This window comes from Carlito syrichta, unplaced genomic scaffold, assembly GCF_000164805.1.
Source record: "Carlito syrichta isolate Samal-C Ts95f unplaced genomic scaffold, Tarsius_syrichta-2.0.1 Scaffold126623, whole genome shotgun sequence".
Lineage (NCBI taxonomy): Eukaryota > Metazoa > Chordata > Mammalia > Primates > Tarsiidae > Carlito > Carlito syrichta.
In genome coordinates, this window is record NW_007070719.1 from 112,992 (window position 1) to 139,662 (window position 26,671).

General features: G+C 45.8%; 1 protein-coding gene and 1 long non-coding RNA gene across 3 annotated transcripts in view; both read left to right on the forward strand.

Moving 5' to 3' along the window:
- The window catches only part of FAM184A (family with sequence similarity 184 member A), a 75,440-nt gene that overhangs the window by 30,388 nt on the left and 18,381 nt on the right, over window positions 1–26,671 (forward strand). Inside the window, exons 6-10 of one of the 2 annotated variants that reach the window (XM_008048769.2) lie at window positions 2,862–2,984; window positions 8,692–8,853; window positions 11,399–11,520; window positions 12,043–12,193; window positions 25,093–25,134. In XM_008048769.2, the coding sequence (XP_008046960.1) occupies window positions 2,862–2,984; window positions 8,692–8,853; window positions 11,399–11,520; window positions 12,043–12,193; window positions 25,093–25,134 (600 nt within the window). The remainder of the gene's footprint in view (window positions 1–2,861; window positions 2,985–8,691; window positions 8,854–11,398; window positions 11,521–12,042; window positions 12,194–25,092; window positions 25,135–26,671) is intronic. The other variant, XM_008048770.2, reaches the window with a different exon arrangement.
- Window positions 12,748–13,277, forward strand: LOC103250176. The gene is made up of 2 exons (XR_503655.2): window positions 12,748–12,951; window positions 13,042–13,277. It is a non-coding gene; the product is annotated as an uncharacterized LOC103250176 (long non-coding RNA).

The following is a 26,671-nucleotide window of genomic DNA, read 5'->3' on the forward strand; positions in this document are numbered from 1 at the left end:
AGGCAATCCACTCACCTCAGCCTCCCAAAGGCGCGGGATTACAGGTTGAGCCATCGAACCCGGCTTGTTATTGCTTCTTAACCTTACTGCTCTATGTTTCTGGAGCCAGAGACAAAAATTAGTGTCACGTTGTCTCCCAAGTTCTGGTTGTAGTCTTCTTTGTGCCGGTTCACCAGTACAGGACAAGTTGCGCAGCTTCGATCATATGGTCACACGCTTGCTGCTGACTCCGATGCGTGCCCCAGGTGTTCGAGATTTATAGGAAAGTGTTTTGCAGTGGCTGCTGCCTCTAGAATCTCTATCCTCGCCATCTTTCGTTATTTTCTTTCACTTCTATGTTCCCTTCTCACCTTAGCCTTCTCCTTTCTTGTTGGAATATTTAGACTACACATGTCCTGCCTTTAACCTTTCTCTGCTCCTCGGTATTATGCTCTCTAGACTCGAAGCATCTCTCATCGATACAGTTTCTATCTCACTGTTTTATTCCCCATTACCCCTTTACTTCATTGCATTTTAATTTTCTAGCCACCTAAACACCTGCCTTAAGCCACTTGTGTTTTTAAAATCTTTCTTTAAAACATGGTTGCCAGCTGGGCATGGTGGCTTACACCTTAATCCCAACACTTTGGGAAGCTGAGGCGAGAGGATTGCCTGAGCCCAGGGGTTTGAGACCAGCCTGGGCAACATGGCAAGACCTTGTCTCTGCATAAATCAAAAAAATATAGCTAGGCATCATGGCGCATGCCTGTAGCTCCAGCTACTCAGAAGGCTGAAGCGGAAGGATGGCCTATACCCAGCAGTTCGAGGCTGTGGTGGCCGTGAGTGTGCCCCTGCATTCCAGCCTGGGCAACAGAGTGAGACTGACTCCAAAAAAAAAAACCCCAAAAAACGTGGTTGCCATACAAGAGAGAACTTGAAATCTCCTGGATGTGAGCCTGTGTATGCCTCCATAGCAGCCTTGTTTGTACCCTTCTCTTTTTTAAAATAAAGTGTGTGTCACTTGCCGCTTCCTTCCTCTCTTCCTCCCTGGCTCTTGCCTCAGCCAAAGCTAAAGCCAGCCCCCTCCAGAGTAGCCTTCCTCCGATGTCACGTGGCCGCCCGAGGAACTTTTAGCCGAGAGGACTGCGCCATTTCTTGTTACCCGCTAAGAGAAGGGTTGCCTTGTCCATCATTGCTCTAGTTCAGCCCCCACCTGAGAGCGACGGTACAGGGTCCCGGTGCAGAACACGCTGCCTGGCAAGCCCGAGACTGCCATCCTCAGAAGGTGCGCTGGCCCTTGGCGGGCGCCGGGGACTTGGACTTCAGGAGCATTCCCCGTGTTCCACGCTCCGAACGGCTGACTGTGCCTCAGCTGTTCACACGCTGCGGTTCCTGCCGAGCTCCTGCTTTCCTCTGGAAGTCTGGAATCTTGGCACTCGACCCGAAGAAAGTTCCTGTGTGACCAGGCCCCGCAGAAAAGCTGGGCATTGTGTCTCTGGTGCGCTTTTCTGGGAGGCAGCATTTCACACAAGTTGTCACAGCATGGGTGATATTTGCATGCCCTGTGTGAGAGGGCTCTTGGAAGCTTTGCCTGGCTTCCTCCAGGCCCGACACCACACTCCTTTTCCCTTTGCAGGGAGTGCTGTGTGCAGGATATACTGTGTGTAATCAACCACCGTCTTGGGTATTTAGACAGAGTCCCGTGAGGCCCACTGGCAGGTCACCGACCCTGGTTTGTCTCGGGGACCCCCACATAGAATGCTATTTAGCATTCTCAACTGACACTGTGGAGACTATTGAGTTGTTTGGAGCATATCGTGCACCTTTGTGGTTTCGAGGTGTTCAGCACATGCTTCTTCCCTGCCTGGAGTGCTGTATCCCCCTCTTGTTCTGCCCCTTTATTTCATGGCGCCCTCCTTCCAGCTGTACTTAGGAATGGCTTTCTCTTTAAAGGTCCCCCGCGAGCTGGTTCCCCATCCTTGTGCTCCTGTACACCCTAAGTATGTCTGGTTCTAATTAGTCTTCATTGCCTCTGTTACCCAAATACCAATTAGCATGCCTGGTGTATAGTAAGTGGTCCACAGTCGTAATCGGTTTCACCGGTTTTGCTCTTCAGTGGCCTTAATTTTATATCCTTGCTTATTCTCTACTATGTCCCAGCACTGGACCACTGATTTGCAGAGGTGTTCCCAGATATTTTTACATAAATATGAAAAAAATGGGGAGGGGGAGAATTTTGAATTCAAGAGATAATTAGAATTTTTTATCTCACCAAATTATTGTTTATATCACACGTTTCTGCTTTTTGGCTTCAACCTGATCTAGTCCAGTCACAGATTCTCACCATTTAAAAAAGAGTATTTTGCCAGGCTCGGTGGCTTAGCCTGTAATCCCGTGCTTTGGGAGGCTGAGGTGAGTGGATTGCCTGCGCCTGCAGGTTCGAGTACCACCTGGGCAACTTGGCGAGACCTCATCTCTACAATAAATAAAAAAATTAACCAGGTGTGGTAGCACACACCTGTAGTTCCAGCTACTTGGAAGGCTGAGGCAGAAGGGTTGCCGGAGCCCAGCAGGTCGAGGCTGTGGTGGCCAGGAGTGGCCACTGCACTCCAGTCTGGGTGTCGGAGTGAGACTCCAACTCAAAAAAAAAAAAAAAATAAAATAAAAGAGTATTTAGTGACTGCACCATCAGTGATTCGGAATGAAAGGCTCTAAGCCACTAGGACTAGTTAGAGTCACCATTGATTCTGATGTTATTAACTAAGGGAAAGGCCAATTTGGAGAGCAGAGTATCAACATAAAACAGTAGTGTTTTTCTTGGAGGCTTCAAAGTATATAATACTTGCAATGTTGTTAACTTTTACAAAATCTCTTTCTCTAAGGAGCTGGAAGAGCAATATAAGAAGGAGAAACTAACCCTGGAGGAGGATAAAAGTCAGCTTCAGCATGAGCTTGAGAGCCTGAAGGAAGAACTGGAAGACAAGCTGAACACAGCCAACCAAGAGGCAAGGATTCTGCAGGCCTCTCGCCTGCATTGTGTCTGTGACTGATAGCTGGCTCTGGTGACGTTGTGTATGTCGTAGGTGAGCCTCGGCAAAGGTAGCAGGTCTGGAGCAAAAATCACCAAAAAACGTAGCCGGCGCTGAGCCTTTCGTGCCCTTTTGGTTGTGTCCCACCAGGTAAAGAAAGTACTATAAAAAACACGAAACTAAGGTGCATCTGTGGGGAAAAGCAAAACAATGGAGAACATCACCGCAAAGGAGAGAAAACAGCAGAGGGTTCTCTGCTGTCTTGAAGAACAGCAGGATCGTGTTCTCCACACTGTCTCTCCACAGTCTCCGCAGACCTGGAGGAAGAGGGTAGCTGGAGTCCTGGGGCTTAGTCTGGGCAGTGGGGGGCAGCACTGTGCTCTCATGGGTAGAGGGGACGGAAGAGGAGAGAGGAGGGAGGTCAGAGCCCTTCTCCAGCCTCCTGCCAGCCGAGCTCCAGGTGGGCCAAGGACTGGGGTGCGCTGTGAAATCATGGCATGAATACGAGTGAGACGTGAAACCAGCAGTAAGCCTTAGGGCAAAGGCCTTTAGAACATGATTCCAAAGTCATTGAGTTAAAATCACGGAATGTTTGTACAGTTAAAGTTCGAACTTCTATATATCAAAACACACCAAGCCGGGCTCGGTGGCTCAGCCTGTCATCCCGCGCCTTTGGGAGGCTGAGGTGAGTGGATTGCCTGAGCCTGTGGGTTCGAGACCCGCCTGGGCAGCGAGATCTCATCTCTACAGTAAATCAAAAAATCAGTCGGGTGTGGTAGCGCATGCCTGTAATTCCAGCTACTTGGAAGGCTGAGGCGGAAGGTTGGCCGGAGCCCAGCAGGTCGAGGCTGCAGTGGCCCGGAGCAGCCACTGCACTCCAGTCTGGGTGACAGAGTGAGACTCCAACTCAAAAAAAAAAAAGCCAAAAAAAAACGCACCATAAGCAGAACTGAAAGAGGAAAATTTGGGAGGGATAGAGTGAGTGGTTGACAAAGTATGTGACTAGCAAAGAATTCATGTATTTAATAACTTTTTAGCAGGCTAAAGAAGAATTTGAAAAAACTAATTATTTTTTGTGATTTAAGAACTGGACATGAAATCAATGAGATGTCATTCCGTTGCCATGAAATTAGCAGTGATAAAAAGTTAGGTGGGACCATGCCATGTTGACATGAGTGAAGAATTCGGCACTCAGAAGCTGCTGATGGGAATAAAACAGAATAATTTTCCTGGAAAAGGATTTAGCAGCATGTATGAGAGCCTTAAAGATGGGCATGTCCTTTGACTGAGCAGTGCTATTCTGTGTATTTAGCCTAAGCAGATAATTATGGATCATTGACAAAATTTCAGCACAGTTTACAGTAGAAGAATTCAGAAACAACTAACATCTTCACAGAAGTCTGTGAGAAGAAAAGGAGCATTTTCCAGCTCACACAGAAGCGTTACTGTCTTCCCTTTCCACACCCTGGAGTGGCTTCTGTGCCAAGGGAGGTGGCCTTTTTTCTTGCTGAGAGGGGCCACGTGGCCTAGTAGCTGATACTAATACAAGGTCAAGAAAGTGAAGCACTAAGGATCCTTTTCAGGGCTTACATACCTACATACTGGGATGTTAAGGAGATTTTTTTCCTTCTTAATTGCTGGTAAGCATCTGTGAGCTTTTTCTGTAATTCACTTATTCAATAAATATTGAATGGCTACTAGGCTTCAGAGCACTATATGAGGCACTGTGACTAAGTCAGACACGGTGCCTGCTACCATGGAGAGACAGCTGCGAAAACAAGTAATTATAAGTCTGACACATATTGCAAAAGGACGGCAAGCGATTAACAGAGGCTTGCCAGAGTAATAAACTGAGAAAAACTTATGCAAACGCCCTGAGGCATGAGACATTTCTAGACATTGTAGAAAGGCCAGTATAGATGGAGAGTGGTAGCAGTTATAATAATCACTAATATTTATTGAGTGCTTACAGAGTCCCAGACGTTTTATGTAGTCGCTCCTTTATGCTTTTCTTTCCTTTAAGCCTTGCAACAACCCTGGGCAGTAGATACTAGTTACTAAGTCACAGAAAGCTATAGGTCTTGCCCAAGTCACACGGTAAGTCGGTAAAGCCAGAATTCCAAATCCAGATGGTGTGATTTCCAAACTCGATTCTTTCTTTTTTTCTAATTTTAAAGAAGTATGGTAAAATTCAGGGTTGGATACATAAGTGGTCATTGTACAGGTAAAGCCAAACTCAATTCTTAACCATAGCATGACTTTTCCTCCCAGTGAACACACAGACCACGAAGGCTTGCCAAGCTAGGCGGGGATTTCGACAGGGGCCATGCCATGAGGATCCTAGAAGCCCCAAGAAAGATTGCAGATGTTACCCTAAGGGCAGTGGGAAGCCTCAGAAGATATTAAGTGAGCAAATGGGGTTGCTTGCTTGGGGAATGGGGCTTATGCTCATGTCCATGTTTGTAATTTATGAAACATTCACTGTGGTGTTGTGAGGAGAACGGATCAGAGGAAAGCCAACATGGATAGCTAGATATTCCAGGGCGGAGGCCTCTACTAACTGCATTTCCTTGGAGTACACATTAATGAGAGGAATCTGAGTGTCCGTCTCTACTGCCAGTGACAGAAAACCCAGCTCAATCTAGCCTAAGGAAAAAGGAAATTTTTTGACTCACATAGCTAGAAAGTCCAAGGATAACATTAGCATCAGGCATGACTGGATTCAGAACTGAAGTTAGTGACACTGGAACTCAGTTTCTTTTTCTCACGTTGGATTTATTCTCTCTGTGTTGACTCCATGCATGGTTGAGTCATATGTTCCCTCAAGCACATGTGCACCTGTCAGAAAACCTTTTCCAGGAGTTCCTTTGAAAGTCCTGAGAGCACTGTGATGAGGTAAGCTTAAACCATGTGCCTGCCCTGTGCCATTTTAATATTGTAAGTAAGTAATGTGCACAGGTATGCCAGTAAATCTTAAAAATTAAGAAAAAACTTGTCTTTGTATGAAAATTTAGATTTCTAAAATGGCCCAAAGTGGTTGAATCACCTCACCAAACCAATTACAACCACGAAAGAAAAGAGGCTAGCATATATATCCAGAGGAACACTAGGCCCAGGGGACTCCAGGGATGAATTTTGCCAGACTTTCAAGAAATGGATAATTCTTGTGCTGAGAAGACATTTGAGAGCACAGGAAAAAACGAGAAGCTCCCAGATCATTTGACGAGGTTAGCATCACTTAGAGACGCTAACAAGACAAATTGCCACTACTTCCAGGGTCATTCAGCATTTACCTGTATCAGCACATACTTGTGTGGAGGGGACAGGAAGGTGATGCCCCGGGAGGCGTTGTCAGTCAGGCATTAAAGGAGAATTACAAGGAGAAAGATCCAGGTATTATTTTTATATTAACAATTTTAATCTTTGTAGAATTTACATAGTCATGACCATTTTGTAAGAATGGGGTTTTTACTTCATAGCATTTTTTTAAAAGATAATGTAAAGTATTTTATTTATGAATTTTAGTTCTCATAATTTTAGTGTAGTGGTCTGATTAGTAAACAAATTGTCTAGTAATTCCTAATTTCAAGAGGGTATAAATTCAACTCTTAAAGATTTCAGGAGACACATTTTTTATGGAAACATAGAAATTGCAACTTATTCTAGTTTATGATATACTTACCAACTTGTAAATATTGACCTACATTTATCTCTTTTACAAATAGCAGGAGATATGGACTCAAATGAAATAAGTAATTCAGTTTTCAAGAACAGTTTTAAAATATTTTTTTCTAAATTTTTTTTCAGTCTTTGGTTTAATCTGTCTTGCTTCAGTTCCTTCCTACAGATATTTTATTATGATAGAACCAGGAATTCTCTTTGTTAAACCAGAAGCCTGAGAGGTATCTGTTTCTTTACATGGTTGTCATGAAAAGGGGAAATCTTAAAAGTCTTTTCAAAAAACAGCAAATGAATCAAAATGGCCTGGTATTGGTACAAGAACAGGCACATAGACCGAGGGGACAGGATAGAGATTCTGGAAGCAAAACCTCAATCTCTCAATCAGCTCATCTTCAACAAAGCCTCTACCACCAACCACTGGGGAGAGAAGAACCTATTCAGTAAATGGTGCTGGGAGAACTGGCTGACCACATGCAGAAGGTTAAAACAAGACCCCTACCCATCACCATATGCAAAAGTCAACTCTAAATGGATCAAAGACCTAAATGTAACACCTCAAACTATAAGAACCTTAGAAAATGCAGGAGACACCCTTATGGCAGTTGAAACTGGCAACTAATTCCTGATTAAAACCCCCAAGTGCCCATGCCATAAGAGATAAGATAGACAAGTGGGACTTTATCAAAGCTTTTGCAAAGCCAAAGAAACCATCAAGAGAGCAGGGAGACAGCCCACAAAATGGGAGAAAATATCTGAGAAAGGCCTAACATCGAGGATCTACAAGGAACTCAAATGTGCTGAAAAGAAAAAGTCAAACAGCCCCATTACAAAGTGGGCAAAAGATGTGAATAGATGCTTCTCAAAAGAAGACATACGAGCAGCCAACAGACACATGAAAAAATGCTCAGCCTCACTAGTCATCAAAGAAATGCAAATCGAAACCACACTGAGATGCCACCTAACTCCAGTCAGGATGGTCATCATCAATAACTCAAAAAACAACAGATACTGGAGAGGATGCAGGGAAAATGGAGCACTTCTACACTGTTGGTGGGAGTGTAAACTAGTACAGCCTCTGTGGAAAACAGTTTGGCGATTCCTAAAAGATCTAAAAATCGACCTTCCATACGACGCCACAATCCCCCTACTGGGAATATACCCGGAAGAACTCAAATCACCCTTATGAAAAAGATACCTGCACATGCATGTTTATCGCAGCCTTGTTCACAATAAGAACATGGCACCAACTGTGCTGCCCATCGAAAGAGGACTGGACAAAAAAAAAAATGTGGTGCATATACAGGGTGGAATATTATGCAGCCATAAAGCAGGACAAAATTGTGAACTTTGCAGCAACCTGGATGGACTTAGAGGCTACAATACTGAGTGCTCTAACCCAGAAACAAAGAACCAAGTATCACATGCTCTCACTTACAAGCAGACATTGAGTAACTGTCATAACACTGTAAGAAAGGGATTGGCAGTAGTGGAAAACTGCCAGGGGAGGGCGGGGGCAGGATTGGCAGCGGCAGGAAGCTGCCAGGGGAGCGGGAGGAGGGCACAGCTCATCAACAAGGGCACCTACATGATGGATGTTTGTGCGCCTCACCCTGAATTGTACACATTAAAAATAAAGGTAAAAACCAGCAAATGAAAGCTGTCATGATTGAGTGTTTCTTCCAAATTCATCAACCAATGATCCATGCAGTAAAATTACTACTGAAGAAAAGCCTTCAGTCTTTGCCCGAGGTTACTCACTAAGTGGTGGGTCCCGAATTCACACAGAGACTACACTCTAAATTGCCTCTTTGAAGGAGAAGGTTAAGAAGAACTCCCCGGCTCCTAGCCCCCTAGTTTGATGGAATCTCTTCTCTACCATCTAAGTCATCTAAATCTTTGCTGTGTTTCATAAGCATAAAAGGGAATGGAAGGGAGAAACCGTAAGACTGTTTTGCTATTCTGTCCCTGTGAGGTCTATTACAAGGACTCTGTTTGCTTGCAGATCGGCCGCCTCCAAGACCTGGTCAGAGAAGGCGAGCAAGGCCTTGGCTCTGCAGAAGGACTTATTGCCAGTCTTCAGGACTCCCAGGAAAGGCTCCAGAACGAGCTTGACTTGACCAAAGGCAGGCTGAAGGAGACCAAGGACACGCTCTTACGTGTGGAGGTAACCCCATAATTCTGCTGAAATCTAACATCAGCAAAACAAAAAATAGTGTAGCTACTTGGCTTAAAGCTATTTCAACACCGCTCGTATATAATTAGGTTTTTAGTTCCCAGGGCTACGTGAGAGAGTCTGCAAACTGGGTGACTTGAAACAACAGAAACATGTTCTCCCGCGGTTCTGGAGGCTGGAGGTCCAAGATCAGGTGCAGGCAGGGCCGTGCTCCTCCCTCAACTCCAAGGGGGGAATCCTCCTTGCCGTTCCGGCTTCTGGAGCCTCGGGAACCCTGTGGCATTTGACAGCGTCGTGTCAGTGTCTGCGGTCTTCACGCTGTCATCTCATCAGGATGCCAGTCACATTGGATGAAAGGCTCTCCCGGCCAGGCTCAGCTTGTCATCCAGCACTTTGGGAGGCCGCGGCGAGGGGATTGCCTGAGTCCACAGGTTCAAGACCAACCCGGGCAACTGGGCGAGACCTCATCTCTACAATAAATAAATAGAAATTAGATGGGCATGGTAGTGCCCACCTGTAGTTCCAGCTCCTTGGAAGGCTGAGCTGGGAGATCCTTGGAAGGATCGCCGGAGCCCAGCAGGTCGTCACTGGGGTGGCCGTGAGCGTGCCACTGTACTCCAGCCTGGACAATGGAGTGAGACTCTGACTCAAAAAAAAAAAAAAAAAGGAAAAGAAAGGCTCTCCCTACTTCAGTTGGGTACATCTTAATACATCTGGGCTGACCCTATTTCCAGATAAGGTCACATGCTGAAGTATTGGGGGCAGAGGGGATTAGCACTCTAACATGTCTTTTGGGGGACACAGCTCAGCCCGTAGCAATTAAAATGTGCAATTCTTTTACTGATAAATGTTGGAACTTTCATATGTAGCAGCGGAGTGCTTCCCTGCATCCTACAAATGTCAGAAAAACCCTTCCATTCCCTTTTATGCTTATGAAACACAGCAAAGATTTAGATGACTTAGATGGTAGAGAAGAGATTCCATCAAACTAGGGGGCTAGGAGCCGGGGAGTTCTTCTTAACCTTCTCCTTCAAAGAGTCAACTTAGAGTGTAGTCTCTGTGTGAATTCGGGACCCACCACTTAGTGAGTAACCTCGGGCAAAGCCTCAGTGTTAAGCACAATGTAGGAGGGATGAGGGATAAGGATATTCTTCACATTGCCATTGTCATAATTAGACGAGATAAACCCCTTACAGCATGATGCTTCACAAACAGTCAACACTCAGTAGATGTTACCTTTCATTAATATTATTTCAGCCAGGCTCAGTGGCTCAGCCTGTAATCTCACGCCTTTGGGAGGCTGAGGTGAGTGGAATGCCTGAGCCTGCGGGTTCGAGACCCGCCTGGGCAATTTGGCGAGACCTCATCTCTACAATAAATCAAAAATGAGCCGGGCCTGGTAGCGCGTGCCTGTAGTTCCAGCTACTTTGAAGGCTGAGGCGGAAGGATCGCCAGAGCCCAGCAGGTCAAGGTCCTGGTCACCGCACTCCAGTCTGGGTGACAGAGTGAGACTCCAACTCAAAAAAAAAAAAAACCAAAAACATATATATATATACATACATATATATATATACATATATATTATTTCAAGCCGGGTGCAGTGGCTCACGCCTATAATCCCAGCTCTTTGGGAGGCGGAGACGAGAGGATTGCTTGAGCCCCTGGTTTGAGGCCAGCCTGCGCATTTTGGTGAGACCGTGTCTCTATAATAAATAAAAAAATTAGCTGGACGTGGTGGCACGTGCCTGTGGTTCTAGCTACTTGGAAGGTTGAGGTGGAAGGATCACCTGAACCCAGCAGTTGGTGACTATGGTGGCTATGAGTGTGTCACTGCACTCCAGCTTGGGCAACAGAGTGAGATTCCAACTCAAAAAAATAAAATAAAATAAATAAATATATATATATATATATATAAAATTTCAAATTTTACTTTTTCAATTCGAGTGGGTTCCATTTCAAAAGTATGTAAACAAGGGCATATTATTGGATGCATATTCTGTATGGTGCATGTATAATTCTATTCACATTTTATCTAAGGTAACAAGGAACAGGCTGGAGTTTGGAACTAGTGTAATATACAATCTGATACATTTATGTGATGCAGAATGTATTGACTTTAACCTTGATGGCAGTCTTCTGTGGCATACAGCTGACCAGGATGGCCAAATCATATTAAGAGGTGTTTTCCCCACTTTCAAAAGTAAAAGGAGATGATATTTTAAGGCATCATTAATCTATTATTGACTCATTAAACTATTATTAATACCTGTGATATGGAAGGTTTAATTAAAGTTACTAATGTGACTTTAAACTGCTTAAATAACTTATGAGCATTAATAAAACAATTTCAACAAGGGCATTTAAGATATAAAACTTACATTATTGTCAGAAATTCTTGAGTCAGTGTCGTAGATAGCATTATCAGTTACTGTGCTGTAGAATTGTGAAGTTATAGTGAAGCACTCTACATATTTCAAGTAACCAACAGTGTCTTTGCTCTTGAAGACTAGTCTTCACTGAAATTTTCTTTCTTCAGGATGAGCTAGAACAAGAAAGGCAACAACATGAAGAAACGCTTGCTGCCATGAAGGAAGAAGAGAAGCTCAGAGTAGACAGAATGGCCCATGACTTGGAGATCAAGTGGACCGAGAATCTTAGGTGTGTTTTCACTCTGTAATGCATTCTTGTCAGTACAGGTGTGCAGAAAAGTTCTTTTCTCTCATAGCTCATGTTGTCATATTGTTACAGGTGTAGTAGCAGTATTTTAAATGGATTTTTTCTATGATTAGATACAGAGAAATTGGAGTTTTTTCCTGCTTTAATTCAAATTTATTTTATTTTGAAGATGTGGAGTACAGTTCAGGGTTAGGTATACAGATGTTCAAATTTAGATTTATTTTTTCTGATTGCTTTTCCTTGATTATCAAGTAGGCAGAGAGCTAACCTAGAGTCAGAGACTTATTTGTTCTAGTACTTACTCTGCCGTTAATAAATTGATCGATCAATGATCTTGGTTAAGTTACCAATTTACCTTCAAGTTCTTAACTGTAAAATAATCTACTCTTACTCCGAGTCACAGACTTTTGGGGAGATGAACTAAGCACTTAGAATACCTGTGAACAACTATACTACAGTTCCTGAGAGGAATAATTTTCTTTGCAAAATGTCTGGTTTTTTTAGACAAGAATGTTCTAGACTTCGTGAGGAGTTGAGGCTCCAGCATGAAGAGGATAAGAAGTCAGCGATGTCTCAACTTTTGCAATTAAAAGAGCGAGAGAAAAATGCAGCCAGAGATTCATGGCAGAAGAAAGTAGAAGATCTCTTAAACCAGGTAATTAATAGTGTGGACATTACGGAGACTTATTTTCCTTGACATTCTCTAACTGGGGAAATATTGTGAATCTCTACATGTTAATTCATTGTACTTTGTTGTTTTTCATAGGGCAAATAACATTTTTTTCATTGTATAAAATCAGGGAGATGTATTCATAAACTTATGAAACATTGGGCTAAATCATTGTGTTATATATAAAGTCCTAAATACTGGGAAGAATTTGTGGTTTTTAGTTTAATATTTGAACTGAACCGATTTTAAATGGGAAGCTATCTACGAGAGGGGACTTGTGATAAAAACTGGAATTAGTACACTTGGAAATTGTTCTTCCAGATCAAATGGTCAACCAAAGTTTGTATCTGGAAGTTCTGAGAAGGTTGCGTCATGATGTGCTAAAGAAACATCCTGAGTTGTGGCAAACAGGTGACGACTGGCTGTTCCACCATGACAGGGCACCTGCTCACACTTGCTGAGTGTTCAGCGGTTTTTGACCAAAAACGGCTTGACCCCTGTGCCCCACCCTCCCTGTTCACCTGATCTTACCCTGAGTGACTTCTTTTTTTGTTTCCCTGGATGGAAAAAGTCCTCAAAGGGAAACGTTTGGCCAATGTGGAAGAGGTAAAGCAAAAAACCACAGAAGCATGAACAGCCATCAGAATCGATGAGATCAGAAACTTTTGAGCAGTGGGAAAAGTGTCTCGAGGGTGTTTTGCATCAAATGGAGAGTCCTTTGAAGGTGACTGAAGTTTAAACGTGTAAGAATAAATACATAATTTTTAAATAAATAAATTCTAGATTTTGAGGGTATCCCCTCATGTTTTTGAAAGTATAAAATCTTTTTTTAGGTCATCAGAGACTCATTTGGGCACCAGAAGTGGAAATGTGTCGCCTGTGTCCTGCTTGTCTAAACCCGCTTCTTTCTTGCCAGTGGGATGCAGCTGGCTGTGTGTTACAATGCTCTCGGCCCCTAGGAAAGAACATTATTGAAACAAAATTCCTGCACCTATTTTTGGGCCACGTTGGCTTATTTCTAGAACGTTTGTAACTGTGATTAAAATAAATTGCACATTTCACTCATTTCTACAACTTCTAAATTCATGAGTTCTTGGTTGTCTTCTGCAAAGCCAGTAATTAAATAGGACTGACTGTGTGCGTCGTCCACTGATGAGCAAGTGCGGAACTTGGGAAGAAGCAGCTCAGTGATTGGGTGCTGGAAACCTCCTCGGGCCTTTCCGTGTGTGAGCATTATGAGTTTCAGAATAAACAGGATAGGTTTTTTAAAGATAATTCGTACACATACGCAGCATCTCTCAGTGACACTTAGGGCTTGCCAATTTGTGTCTGATATTTCATGATCATTTATAATTTTGTTCCAAAAAGGGAGAATACACAAACACACACACTTTTGTGAATCGTTTGAAACCTTTGAAACTCAGGCAAAAATAAGAACAAGAACTCTCATTAGAAGTTGGACACCATGCTAACATTGCTTATCATACACTTATTTTACATTTCTACTTAAGGCCCAGGAGGACAGATTATACTGGGTAGAGTGATACTAATCCTCCATCGCGTCCCACACCTAGAAAGATTTAATTAGTTCAATTGTGTAGTAAAAAAAGAAAAGCATTTCTAAAAGCCGACCTGGTTTTCAGCCAGAAAGTGTTGAACATGGACGTTTTTTAACTGGGTTTACACGGTAAAGTAGGCCCACCCCTTCTTTCACCTGTTTTCTGTTGGATTATTCTGTTTGTTATTCCTTTAATCTCTCTTGTTTCAAGTTGTCCGATTTCTTCCATGCTCCTCTGAATTTTCTTTTCTTGCCCTTTGGATGTCTGTTCTGGAGTGTTCGTTCCTGAGAGGACCTAATGCCTTTCATTTTGTGGTTCTGTGTATCATAAAGTAACTTATCACAGGTTAGCTCTAGTTTTTGCCAGCTCTACAGAGAGCATTGTAAAAAATCAGCATTCAAAGCAGAGGTACCATCAGGTGGAACTGTCCTGTGGTGCTGCGGTGGCGGAGCTGTGCCGTCAGACCCTTTCCAGGACGGCAGTGCCGCCCTCCTCCCTCTCCCCTCTTCTGAAGCGCGTGGGGCACACACCGGCAGGGACCAGCGGGCAAACACAGGCCGTTGCCCTCCAGGACTGTCTGTGCCTCAGAAGACGGGGGCAGGTGAACAGGAGGCGGCCCCGTTCAGGCGAAAGCGGGCCTTCTGCTGTCGAGGCCTCCCACGCGGCGTGTGGGGCGGCGGAAGACCGCAGCGTACCGTGGCCTTCGCCTCTGCTGGTTTCTCCTCCCGGGAGGGGACGCCGGTGGGGCCCGGGCTTGCCTCGACCCCCGGGCGGCCCTGAGGCCCCGGCCCGGCCCCGCTCCGGCTCGCTCTCCCGCAGCCCGGCCGGCGTGGGTGGGGACCCAGGCCGAGACCGAGGCCCACGCCTGGGCTGCGCCGACTCTCGGGGGACCCGCGCCTCGCTTGCTTGGGCTGTTCCGAGCGAGCTGAGCACGCGGCTGTTCTTGCGCCGGGACGTTCCCACGTTTCGTGTTACTCGGGGCGGCGGGGAGAGGCAATAGGGCGTCTTTCCCGTGACTCCAAACTCTCGCGTTCGATTGGATTTACGCGGCCGTCGTGGCCTACCGGTCCGAAAACGGACACGGGCAAGCATATGGCTCTCACTTGCCTTGAGTCAGGTGTTTGTCACTTCCTGGAACTTGCTGAAAGCGATTGTTTTTGCCCGGCGCTCCCAATTCCGAGTCAGTTTTGTGTCTCTTAGTTCTCTTTTCAGTATTTCGTTTTGTTCTTTCTGTCCAACGATTGCACTTCAGTCCAAGGCTGATTGTGCGTCCTGGGTTGATGGGTGTATCCATCTGAAGCCCTTTAAAGCAAAAGAACTACATTCTTATTTTGCAACTCTGTCTAAAAGAAAGTGATTAGTGTGATCATACTTTCTGTTTGTGATCTTAAAATGCCATCAGATATTTCTTTATTTCTCTCACCTTCTACAAGGCGGGTTTTATTTGGGGCACAATATGATGAATTATTTATTCCGCCTCATTCAGACCATCAGATTGAGACATTAGAAAGATGTACAGACTATTCGGACTTAAAACTGGACTTTTATAGTTTGGGTCAGATGCTCCATTTCACTGATGTGAGCTTTGAGGCCCCAGAGTCACTTAGTTGAGTTATAGCCACATGCACAACACGGTTTTTACACTTCACACATTTGCAATCAGGTAGGAAGGTTTTCATGCAGATGTTTACAAGGAAAGCCATGTGTAGTAGGCGACTTTATAAATGATGCCATGAGAGCAGTGGTGTGTCAGAGCAGCTCCCTCTGGCCCATCCTAGCGAGTTGGGGGCCACTTCCCAGCCCCACGTCAGGGACTGCGTGTTGGTGGCTTGCCGTCTCCGTGGTGGTTGCCTTCACATCACAGATGTCAGCACATGCTGCAGACTGGGGCTTTGCTTCTCAGACGGCTAGCGCTGCTAAACTTTACCAGCTTGTCTCTGGGTCCGAGCTTGGTGTGGAGAAACAGTAATAGCAGCTGATGTGATTGGTGGAGATCTCACTGAGGAGGCCAGTGGAGGTGAGACTCTCCAAGAGGTGGAGGAGGAGCAGGGGAGTGACGCAGATGCGAAGGGCTTTGGTTACTTAGCAGACATTTTATTAAACATGCATTCTTGTTTGCCAGGCATTATGGGAGTACAGCGACGAGAAGAACGAGGCTGGGGGCAGTCTGGGGAAGGAGGTTAGAGTGGAAAAAGTTGATCGCCAAACTTAGGAGTTTAAAGTTCACTCGGTAAACTGAGATTCCTTCGGAGGTTTATGGAAAAGAGAGTCACGTGCTGAAAAATTGGTTTTAGGAAGCTTAATCTGAGGAGGAAACGAAGGCGTGTCCACTTCAGAATCTAAATTAAAGTGGTCGAAGCAGGTCTGGACTCCACACTGTGGCCCCCACCGCGCTCGACCAGCCACACTGCTCCCCCGAGACGGTGCTGTCCGCTCGCTGTTCAGCCGTCTCTGGCTCCTCTCTCGGCTCCTCTCTCGGCGTCCAGCCAACCCGAGAGCGCTCCGGACTGCTCGCCTCCAGAGCCCATCCAAGACCTGCCGGCTTCTCCGCACTGCCTCTGCTCTCAGCCCCGCCCAGGACACTCCTCGCCTCCGCTGCAGCTGCTCCCTCTCTGCCTGGCTCTTGCCTGCCAGCAGCTTATGTTCCGACCAGCCAGCGTGATCTTGAGGCAGATCGTGTTACTTCCTGCTTCGCACCCTCCAGTGATGTCACGTCCCCAGAGTGCAGTCCATACTCTTCTCATGGCCTCCGGCACCTCGCGCTGGCCTCTGGCTGCACGGCCAGCGTCGCCTCCCCACTGTTCCTTTTCTGTTCTGCAGCCAGGCTGGACTCATCGCCGCACTTGGAACATACGCCCAGCTGAAGCGGTCCTGGGGGCTTTGCAGTTGCCACCCTCCACCTGGAGCCGCTTTCCCCGGGTGTCACGTGGCCTTTTCCTTTACGCCGCTCGGTTAACCACTCGGATCTTAGCTCTCTCAAGAGCTCCCTGGACCACTTTCCCTAAAAATCACACCCCGTGACCCTCCAGCCCCTCCCTCTGCTTGCTGTTTTGTGCTCCACAGCCTCACAGTGGCTCTCTCACCTGTTGGAGTGTAAGCCCCACGAGACCAGGTCCTTTGGGCGATCGCTGTGGTGTCTCCATCACCCAAAACTGTGCCCGGCACATAGTAAGGGCTCGGCAGTTGTCGAATCAGGCGAAGGGACACGGGGGCACGGGGGCCAACGGAGACGTTGTCGGATACCGCAAGGACAGGTTCTTCTGCCCACTGAGCACCTGCAGTGAGTTCGTTTCACTGAGATGGCAAGAGAAGCCACAAAGAAAGAACTTGTGTGACTCGACAGAGTACTGTGGTAAAGGAGAGGACATTGACTTGGGCTTTTAGCCGGGGCAGTGACGAGGGGTCCCGGCCTGAGACGGGAGCGCCTAGGAGCGCCTCGTTCGGGATCAGCCGTGGGCAGCAGGGGATGAGTTGGTAGGCGCCGATTTGGCAATTACAGGGCACTTTAGGGTTTTCGCGCTCAGTAGGAACGAGAAAGGCTAGAGTAAGAAACAGAGCATCAGAGCAAAGGCTCTCGATCAGGAGCGGCTGCAGGCCAGCTTCCTGAGGGTTCGAGGCGCAGTGCTTCCTGCTCTCTAGGCCAGTGCTGTCCAGTGCAGCTGCCATAGCCACAGACGCCGTCGAGCACTTCGATGTATAAACTCAAGATACACACTAGGGTTCAGCCACTGTGTGTACATATGTGTGTGTGTATATACATGTATCTACATTTACACACATTATATATGTATGTTCATATGATGTAATATAAACGCGTGTTGAGATGTGTTTATATATGTTGGGTTAAATATGTGACTGAAATGATTTTATCTTTTTGCTTTTTTGAAATTTAGTTTCTTAGAAAGTCAAGAGTACACATGTGGCTCACATTTGTGACTCTCAGTTACATTTCAGCTAGGAAGTACTAGTCCAGACTGTCAAGATAACAAGACTGTTGAGTAAACTTGGCATGAGAGCTCAGTGCTCACTTTGCTGCTCCTTCTCATACCTTTAAGTTTCTTTCTTTTTTTTAAGTTGGAGTCTCATTCCGTTACCTAAGCTAGGGTACGGTGGCTCACTCACAGCCACCCCTGCGTCAACCTCCTGGGCTCCCGCGATCCTTCTGCCTCAGCCTTCCAAGTGGCTGGAACTACCAGCGCACACCACCACACCCAGCTAATTTTTTTTTAATTATTGTAGAGGCAGGGTCTCGCCAAGTTGCCTGGGCTGATCTTGAACCCGTGGGCTCAGGCAATCCCCTCACCTCAGCCTCCCAAAGTGCTGGGATGACAGACTGTGCCACCGTGCCCGGCCAATTAAGTTTTCTTTTATGTTAGCAAGGACAGTATTCTCTCTCTTTAGAAATGTGTATTTCTGCCTATAGGAAAAACATATTTATGCCAGTTTTTATGCACCTTTTCTTAAGCCTTCACCTTCTTAAACAAGTGACAGTGGCACCTTTTAATGGAAGAAGAGATGGGAGTGGATTCTGAGGTGTAGGGAGTGGCAGGGAGTTTGGAGTCATCATCTCCTGAAATGACTCTGGCAAAGACCTTGCCAGGCAGGAGAGCTGAACTGGACGCTGCCGCGCTCTCCGCCTCGGCTTCAAAAGAGCAGACTGCAGACGTCCCACCTGAACCCCGAGGAGGGCAGCGGCTGGAATGAGGGAAAGGCCATCCAGGGAAGAGGAAGCAGGGAGAGGGAAGCAAGCACATGGGCAAGGAGCCAGCTGGGAAAGAGAGCGGAGTTGCTGCCGTGACTTCGTGCTTGTTCTTTCTCAGGAAACGCAGGACGGAGCCGAAGTCTGCCCAAAGCCAACCAAAATTCACTGTTCTTCATTTTTCCTGCTCAGTTCCTGGATTCAGGGTTAATTTGCAATATTTTCCTTGGTAAACATAAAAGTTTTTTTTTAATCTATTTTTTAGCAAAAGAAAATTAATGGTATTATTTAATACTTAAGGTATGATACATCCTCTTTTGTCAGACTTATGTGGTTAGTATTCCTCTTCTTGAGATTTTTTTTCTTGTAAGACAAGCAGTACTAAATTGTTTTCTGAATTAATCTAAAAGCATCTCATTATTAACTAATTAATATTTACTTTTTTTCCCCCCTACCAAAACCTCTCTTTTTGGAATTTAAGTTTATTCAGTTGTTTTTTTTTTTGAGTCAGTCTCGCTCTGTCACCCAGGCTGGAGTGTAGTGGCGTGATCATGGCTCACTGCAACCTTGACCTCCTGGGCTCAGGTGATTCTTCCACCTCAGCCTCCTGAGTAGCTGGGACTACAGGTGTGCGCTACCATGCCTGGATAATTATCTAATTTTTTGTAGAGATGCAGTCTCATTGTGTTTCCTGGGTCTGGCCTCGAACTCCTAGGCTCAAGTGATCTTCCCACCTCAGCCCCCAAAAAGTGCTGGGGTTACAGGTGTGAGCCATTGTGCTTGGCCTGTCTCATTCTTAAATGGCGCAGATGAAGAGATGGAACTATGAAATCTATACCTAGCTTTAAAAGAGAAGACGTGTTTAAAACACTGAAAGAGTTCAACGGTCATAGGACTGTGGAGTTCTTTAAAACTCCACCTCTGAGGGAAGTGTTAAGAATAACCTAACACATTAGCTTGTTTTCTCCTCAATTTTATTCGTGTGAATGAAATTCATATGATGTTGCTGCAATTCTAATTCAAATACTGAGCAGTGGTTTGTGACCTTTTATCTTTGCTTTGAAAGAATCATCAAAACTGTGAATCCCACTTGTAAATTCTTACATTTGTTGATTGTGTCCTCTAGATACAACGCTTGAAATTAACTTTAAGAAAGATTTTGCATAATTTGCTTTAAGAAATTATGTGGTTATATATTAAACATTGAATTTGGAGATTTTTTAAAAGCTTTAACAGATTTCATTTGAATTGTAGTATGAGATTGGTATTGATGTAGGTTTCAAGGAAGTTAGAAATTGCACAAATGACACATTTTTGTCAGTGATGAGAATCTTATTCTATTGCTCGAGTTTTAAAAATTCAGATGAGACTCGAGAGTCAAGCAGTAGTAGTTATGGAAGTTCATGGGGTGTATGCACATGGCATACCTTGTATGCATGGAGCATTCGTATGATTCTCATGAAATTCTGTGGCAGTGTCTCACCTTTGGTGATTCTGGCTGTCGTAATCACAGTGTCCTAGGAGGCGTCTTTTGTTTCTGCTCCCGACATCTGCACTGCTGACACGTGGAGGCCTCCGAGGCTCTGTGCAGTGACTCTCGGGCTTTTGAAGTGGCTCCAGGTGTGGCACACACGACCTCCTAGTCTGCTTATTTTTTGAGTCCTTGGTTTTGAAGTCAAGGGTGAGGAGCTACTTTTGTGTCTTCTTTCTTGCATTCGTCCACTTGTGCAGTCAGATGAGGGCCTCTTGTGTGCCAGGCCCTGGGATGGACAAAACGCGCGGACAGAGGCATCCTGGCTTCCTCGTGCTGACAGTCGAGGCAGGAGAGCAGGCATCGAATTACAGCGTGGTCACTGTGACACGTGTAGCGTGGAGACCTAGCGGTCTGGGAGCTTGGAGCAGGCTGCTTCGAAGGCAGAACTCCTTACCTGAGACCTGGAAGAGAAGGAGCCAGGCCAGAGGGAAAGAGCAGCGGCCGAGCCGGGGGCTGGCATGTGGGGAGGCCCCCAGAAAGCCCCAAGGACACCTTCGCTCTGGGAACTGGGGAGCTCGGAGGCGGGAGAGGAAGGGCCACATCACGCCGGGCCTGGCTTGCCTTGGGAGGGGTTTGGGACTCTATCCAAAGAGCAATGAGGAGCTGTTGGAGAGTCTCAGTCTGAAGCACGAAACACTCGAATGTGGTGATTCCAGAACTGTGACTGCGGTGTGGAGTGTGGGACAGCGGGACGAGCGAGGTGCGGCCCACGCACGTGGCTTCCCTCTTGCCAGCCTTTCCGTGTGCAGACGTGTCGTTCGGGACAAATGTTTGGTATACTCGTTAGTTCATTCACTTACGAGGGTATGTTTCTGAGTCTTAGAATACGGTGGTTTTTGTCAACGGGATTTCTGCATTTTGTGTGTGTGTGTGTTTTCCTAAATAGCTTACATATTTTTTGTGATCTAGAATTTTTTCTTCATCGCTTCCATTATCACCAGGGAAGGAAGAAGAAGGTAAAGAGCAGTGAAGACTGACTCAATGTTAAAAGTCCTCACCATTCACGAAGTCTTGGAATACACATTCACTGACAGTTCACTCTGTGTCAGGGACCAAGGTCAGCACTTTGGATGCAAAATAGAAACATGACAGGCTCTCTGTCCTCTCAAAGCTTGCAATTCAGTGGGTTTCAATATTTAGATAATATGTTCGCAAACCGCAAACATGTAAGGCCTTGGCTTGTTTTCTCGACGATTAAACTGAGGTTTAAAACAATAAAATACTACTCAGAAGGCTGAGGCGGAAGGATCGCCGGCACCCAGTGGGTCGAGCTGCAGTGGCTGGGAGCGGTCACCGCACTCCAGTCTGGGTGACAGAGTGAGACTCCAATTCAAAAACAAACAAACACAAAACAATAAAATAATTCCTAAGAGCTGCTTTTTAAATGTACAAGCTGAATCTTTTCTAATTTTTTTAGTTATTTTCAATTTTCCTTCTCACTTATCTGAAAGTCTGACTATACTCATCCTTCGAGATAGAAATCCTGAAACACATTAAGTAAGCTTTCTATGCTGAAGTCTCTGAGCGTTCTCAGTCAGTTGCGGGGATTTCCTGAGACCCTTTCCACTTCCTCAAAAGTTAACAAACAGCTTAAGACGACTTTCTTTTTGAGCCGGGTGTCACCGTCACCCAGACTGGACGGAGCGCAGTGGGACGGTCACGGATCACCGTAGACTTGACCGCCTGAACCCAAGCAGAGTCCCTTCTCGGCCGCCTCAACTTAAGATATTTGAAAGCAGATTGGTTATTGTACAGGGCATCACTTTTGGATAACCGAGATCTTGCTCATATAGAATACATCCCCAATAATGTTTTTGCTTACGCACTTTTAGTTTGCCCAGTATGCCTTTGAGCAGACACTCATGGTATCTTAGCCCGGGCTGCTATGTCAGAATACCATAGACTGGGTGGTGTATAAACAACAGAAATGGATTTGCCGCAGTTCTGGAGACTGGGAAGTCCAAGATCAAGGGGGCAGAAGATTTAGTGTCTGGTGAGGGCCTGCTTCTTTGTCCGTAGACCACTGTCTTCTTAGGGTCCTCACATGGTGAGGACGGGGGAGCTCTCGGGGGTCTCTCTGTAAGGGCTCTCATTCCATTCCCAAGGCTCTGCCCTCATGAGCAAACCACTCCCCAGAGGCCGTCACAGTCACACGGGGAGTCAGGATTTCGGCATGTGGGCTTGGGGGAGGGGGCCCACAGACATTCTGCCCACAGCACCTGGGGATCCCCCCACCAGGCTTGTGGCTCAGGCACCATCCGTCTGTAGTGCCTTCCCGAGTCAACCCTCCAGGCGCGACCTCTTCCCTCGAGTTGGCGTCCGCAGGTGGCCAGTGGCGCCTCCAGCTCATGTGTCTGAATCGGGAGCGAGGAGTTCTACCCCTCGCCCCCCTCCCAACATCTTCGCTTCTGGGCGCCGCGGGTTGCTCAGGACGTCAGCTGGAGTGTGGTCTGCCAGGCCTCTCTTCTTCCTTTCCCTCCTGTGTAATCTGCGGTCCAGTTCATTCCACCCCAGGACATACCTGGCTCTGTCTGCCCTCATCTCCTCTGGGAAACACTCGCCCAAGCACCATTACAGTCGCCCCTCTCTGCTCTGTCCTCCTCCATCCACGTTCCTCAGGGTGCTCAGAGACGTCTTTTGTGATGGAAACCCAACCGTGCCACTCCCCTGCTTCGGATTCTCTCCGGGCACACATGGCACCAAGGCTCTCATTCTGACTCCTTTGGTGGCCGGAGACCTCAAGCCACCTGGCCCCTGCGTGGTCTCCCGTCGCATTCAGCACACGGTCCCCCATGGACACTTCCCACACCTGTGTGTTGTTTCCCACCAGGGTCGTCTCCTACCTAGCTTCTGCACTGGTTCCGGTTTAGATGTTCCTTCCTCTTCCAGAGACCTCTCCTTGCCATCAACCCAGCATCAGTCACCTCCACCTGCTCCCTCTCACAGCAGCCTTTCTAAAAACCGTATTTATCATTACCGCTTTCCTATTGGTTTTTCTTTTTAATTTTAATATGTCTGTTTTACTCAGCTCTGTACCTCACCCTGCACTTAAGATATTTGGGGGCACATAGTAATACTGTAGTTAGTATTTTTATTCTTTTTTTGAGTCGGAGTCTCACCCTGTGGCCCAGGCTGGAGTGCAGTGGCATGCTCACAGCCACTGCAACCTTGACCTGCTGGGCTCAGGCAGTCCTTCCACCTCGGCCTTCCATCATCAGTATTTTTACATGAAAAACTGAGCATTACTTCCTTATGTCTTAAGCAATGACGCTGCTGGCCCAGCAGCACTCGTGGGGCCTGCACTGACAGCCATAGCCGGCTCTGGGATGCGAGGTTGACCAAGGCCGCTGCTTAGGAGCCATACCTTCTGGGTGAGAGCTTTCTGCGGCTCACAGCTGCGTGTGGCAGGCAGAGGTAGCGGCCCCATGAGCTTAGATTCCAAATGCTCCAATAGCTTCTGTCATATACAGTCTTAAAATCTAGATTTAGAGGGGGGGTGACCTGGCATGCCACTCGGGTCTGTTCTAATTTATCAGTTAATTCAGAAGTCTTAAAAGGACATATTTTTGTCTGATGACACCTTAAAGAGTGAAAAATAAAACCTACCTTCTAAATAAATGGTATACATGCTAGGTTAACTTCTAGTACTGGGATGTGAGTTCTAAGAAATAGAAAGATGTAAGAAATACTGCAACTAAAAATCCCTCAGTTTTTCTTAAGTTTTGTGAGGTCTGGATAAGTTAAGCCTCTGGTTATTATATAGAGAACATGAAGAGTATGAGAAAAAATAAAATAGTGAAAAAAATGAAACATAAAAGTGTGAGACAGTTTAGATTAAGAAATTACTAAATAAGCAAATAGAAAGTTATTCTTTTATCTCAATTTATTTTTTCTACTCTAGTAAACTATATCCTAGAATACGTTAGTGTCAAATTAATAGTTAAAAATCTTTTTTTCCAAATGAAAACTATTTTTAGTTTGTGCCACTCCAAGGAATAATCACATTTTGCAAAAAACATCATTATGTTCTGTCTGAAAATTGGATTCGTGTCTAGAATAAAAACCACTTTAAAGAAACTTTTTTTTTTTAGTTGGAGTGTTGCCCAGGCTGGAGTGCAGTGCACGCAGCCTCGACCTGCTGGACTCAGGCAGTCCTTCCGCCTCAGCCTTCTAAGTAGCTGGTACTACAGAGGCACACCACCATGCCTGGCTAGTTTTGTGATTTATCGTAGAGATGAGGTCTCACCAAGTTGCCCAGGCTGGTCTTGAACCTCTAGGCTCAGGCAGTCCTCTCACCCCAGCCTCCCAAAGTGCTGGGATTACTGGCTGAGCCACCGTGCCCGGCCTAAATAAACTTATTTAAATTTATGACATAAATTAAAAATACTGTTTAGTGTTTTGGGAAGGCAAAAACATGAGGTGATTGAAAATGAAATCACATGTTCATTTTCCCCATATTTGGAGGAGCCAGCCGTAGGTGTTTCCAGTGTTTTATCACTTAATAAACTTCAATGAGCTTCTGAAAAAATGAACCTGGTCACAAATAGTTTCGCCAACTGTATCCTCGAGAATAGCATTACAAAGATGTAAGGGCATATCTTCTTCCTTTCCCTCGGTACAAAAGCAGATGGTTGTTCAATCCTCAGGTCTTCGGTGATTATCTCATCGTTGTTTCTGGCCCCAAATTGTATAGTCCATCAAGGTAGTGTTGCAGTTCTCATCTGCTCATTCCTCCTGGGAGAAATCCTCATGAACCTAACACAAACTGGGGGTGGTGCTTGAAGCAGTTCTATTAATATTCTAGATATCGGGGAGGAATTGAGTCCAGTGAGATCCCCTCCAGGGGCCACAACAGCCACCATCCCTCAAGTGGGCTCCGGTTTATATGCTCAGCCTTTCGGAGGTTGCCAGCCCCTGTTTTAAAGGGCCACGGGTATTGTGTTTGGCTTCTGTCTCCGCGCTGCTTCCGACGGACTTTTTCGTGGCACGTTGTCATGACTGTTCCGGGCTTCACTCTCAGTTCTCGCCCCCCTCCCTCTCACGGAGCCGATGTCGGAATGCTTCCCGTGATGCCTGTGATCTTTCTTCGTAGCGGCACTCTCTGGGCGAAGCGCTGCATAAATCTATCAACAACGTGAGTGAGCGGCGCTTGCAACCTGTGCGCAAGGGCATGTTGTGCTTTTCATTTTGCATACACGACATCACCGCTTTAGAGCTGGCTTCTGTAGAAACACAGCTCGGCACTCGATAAGACATGTTTTGTGTTGGGGGAGAGAAGCTGCTGACCTTCAGTCATTAATCTGTGCATGTCACACATCGACCAGTGTTAACGTGTATTTTATCCTAAAGCCAACCAAGATCTTATCTCGCAAATGTGAAAGTTACCCTGAAGATATAGTAATATTTTGGAAAAGCCATCAACTAGTCGGCTATCATAAAAATGGAAATAAGTGTAAAATCGTATTTCTTTTTTTTGTTAAACTAGCTTGTTTTTTTTAAAGTAGCATCTATAGACGACTTTATTTAAAAGTACCAAATTGTTCCAAGAGTCATGAGATTTAGAACATATTTTACATTTTAATGTTAAAATTATTAACAGAGGAAAGGCAATGTGGAGTAAATGACTTTTCCTAAGACTTGGCAAAGCTGTCGTTTTAAATTATGTATACTCAAGTATGCAGAAATTAAGCTTCAAAATAATGTTCTATTTAACACTCATTCAAAATTTTTTTCTTTATAAATTGAGAAGAAATGAGATTTTTCACACCAAACTGATACTTGTCCTTTAAAATTAGATAACAGCTGCACTTCTTTGAATACTTTTCTTGATATAGGAGTCAGTAACTCTTTTCTGTCAAAGGCCCGATAGTAAAGACTTGAGGCCTTTGGGCCAGGCCAGTTTTGTGGCAGATGCTGCTGTAGTGTGAAAATACTCTTTGATGGCACATAAGCAGAGAGTTGTGATATGTTCTAGTACAATTCATCTTACAAAAAACAGACTCAGCCAGGCTCGGTGGCTCAGCCTGTAATCCTGCGCCTTTGGGAGGCTGAGGTGAGTGGATTGCCTGAGCCCGCGGGTTCGAGACCCACCTGGGCAGACAAGACCTCATCTCTACAATAAAACCAAAAAATCAGCCAGGTGTGGTAGCGCACGCCTGTAGTTCCGGCTGCTTGGAAGGCGGAGGCAGAAGGATCGCCGGATCCCAGCAGGTCGAGGCTGTGGTGGCCGGGAGCGGCCACTGCGCTCCAGTCTGGGTGACAGAGTACGACTCCAACTCAAAAACAAAATAAAACAAAACAAAACAAAAAAACAGACTGGAGTTTGCCAACTCCTGCCCTAGAGAAGTCAAAGCCTTGAGTCTAAGGAAGTGGAATTCTGATACTTCTAGAGTGAAGCTATTTCCTCATAGCTCCCTAATTTTTTTTCTACTACACAAGAAAAGACAGATTTTGCCTACCTTCCATATTCAGCTTTTTTTCTGCATTAAAAACAATTATATGTAAGCACACCTAGCACCATTTTCTTTCATCTGTTTAAAAATAAGCAACAGGACTGGGCACGGTGGCTCAAGCCTGTAATCCCAGCACTTAGGGAGGTCGAGGTGAGGGGATTGCCTGAGCCCTGGAGTTCAAGAACTGCCTGGGCAACTTGGCGAGCTCTCATCTCTACA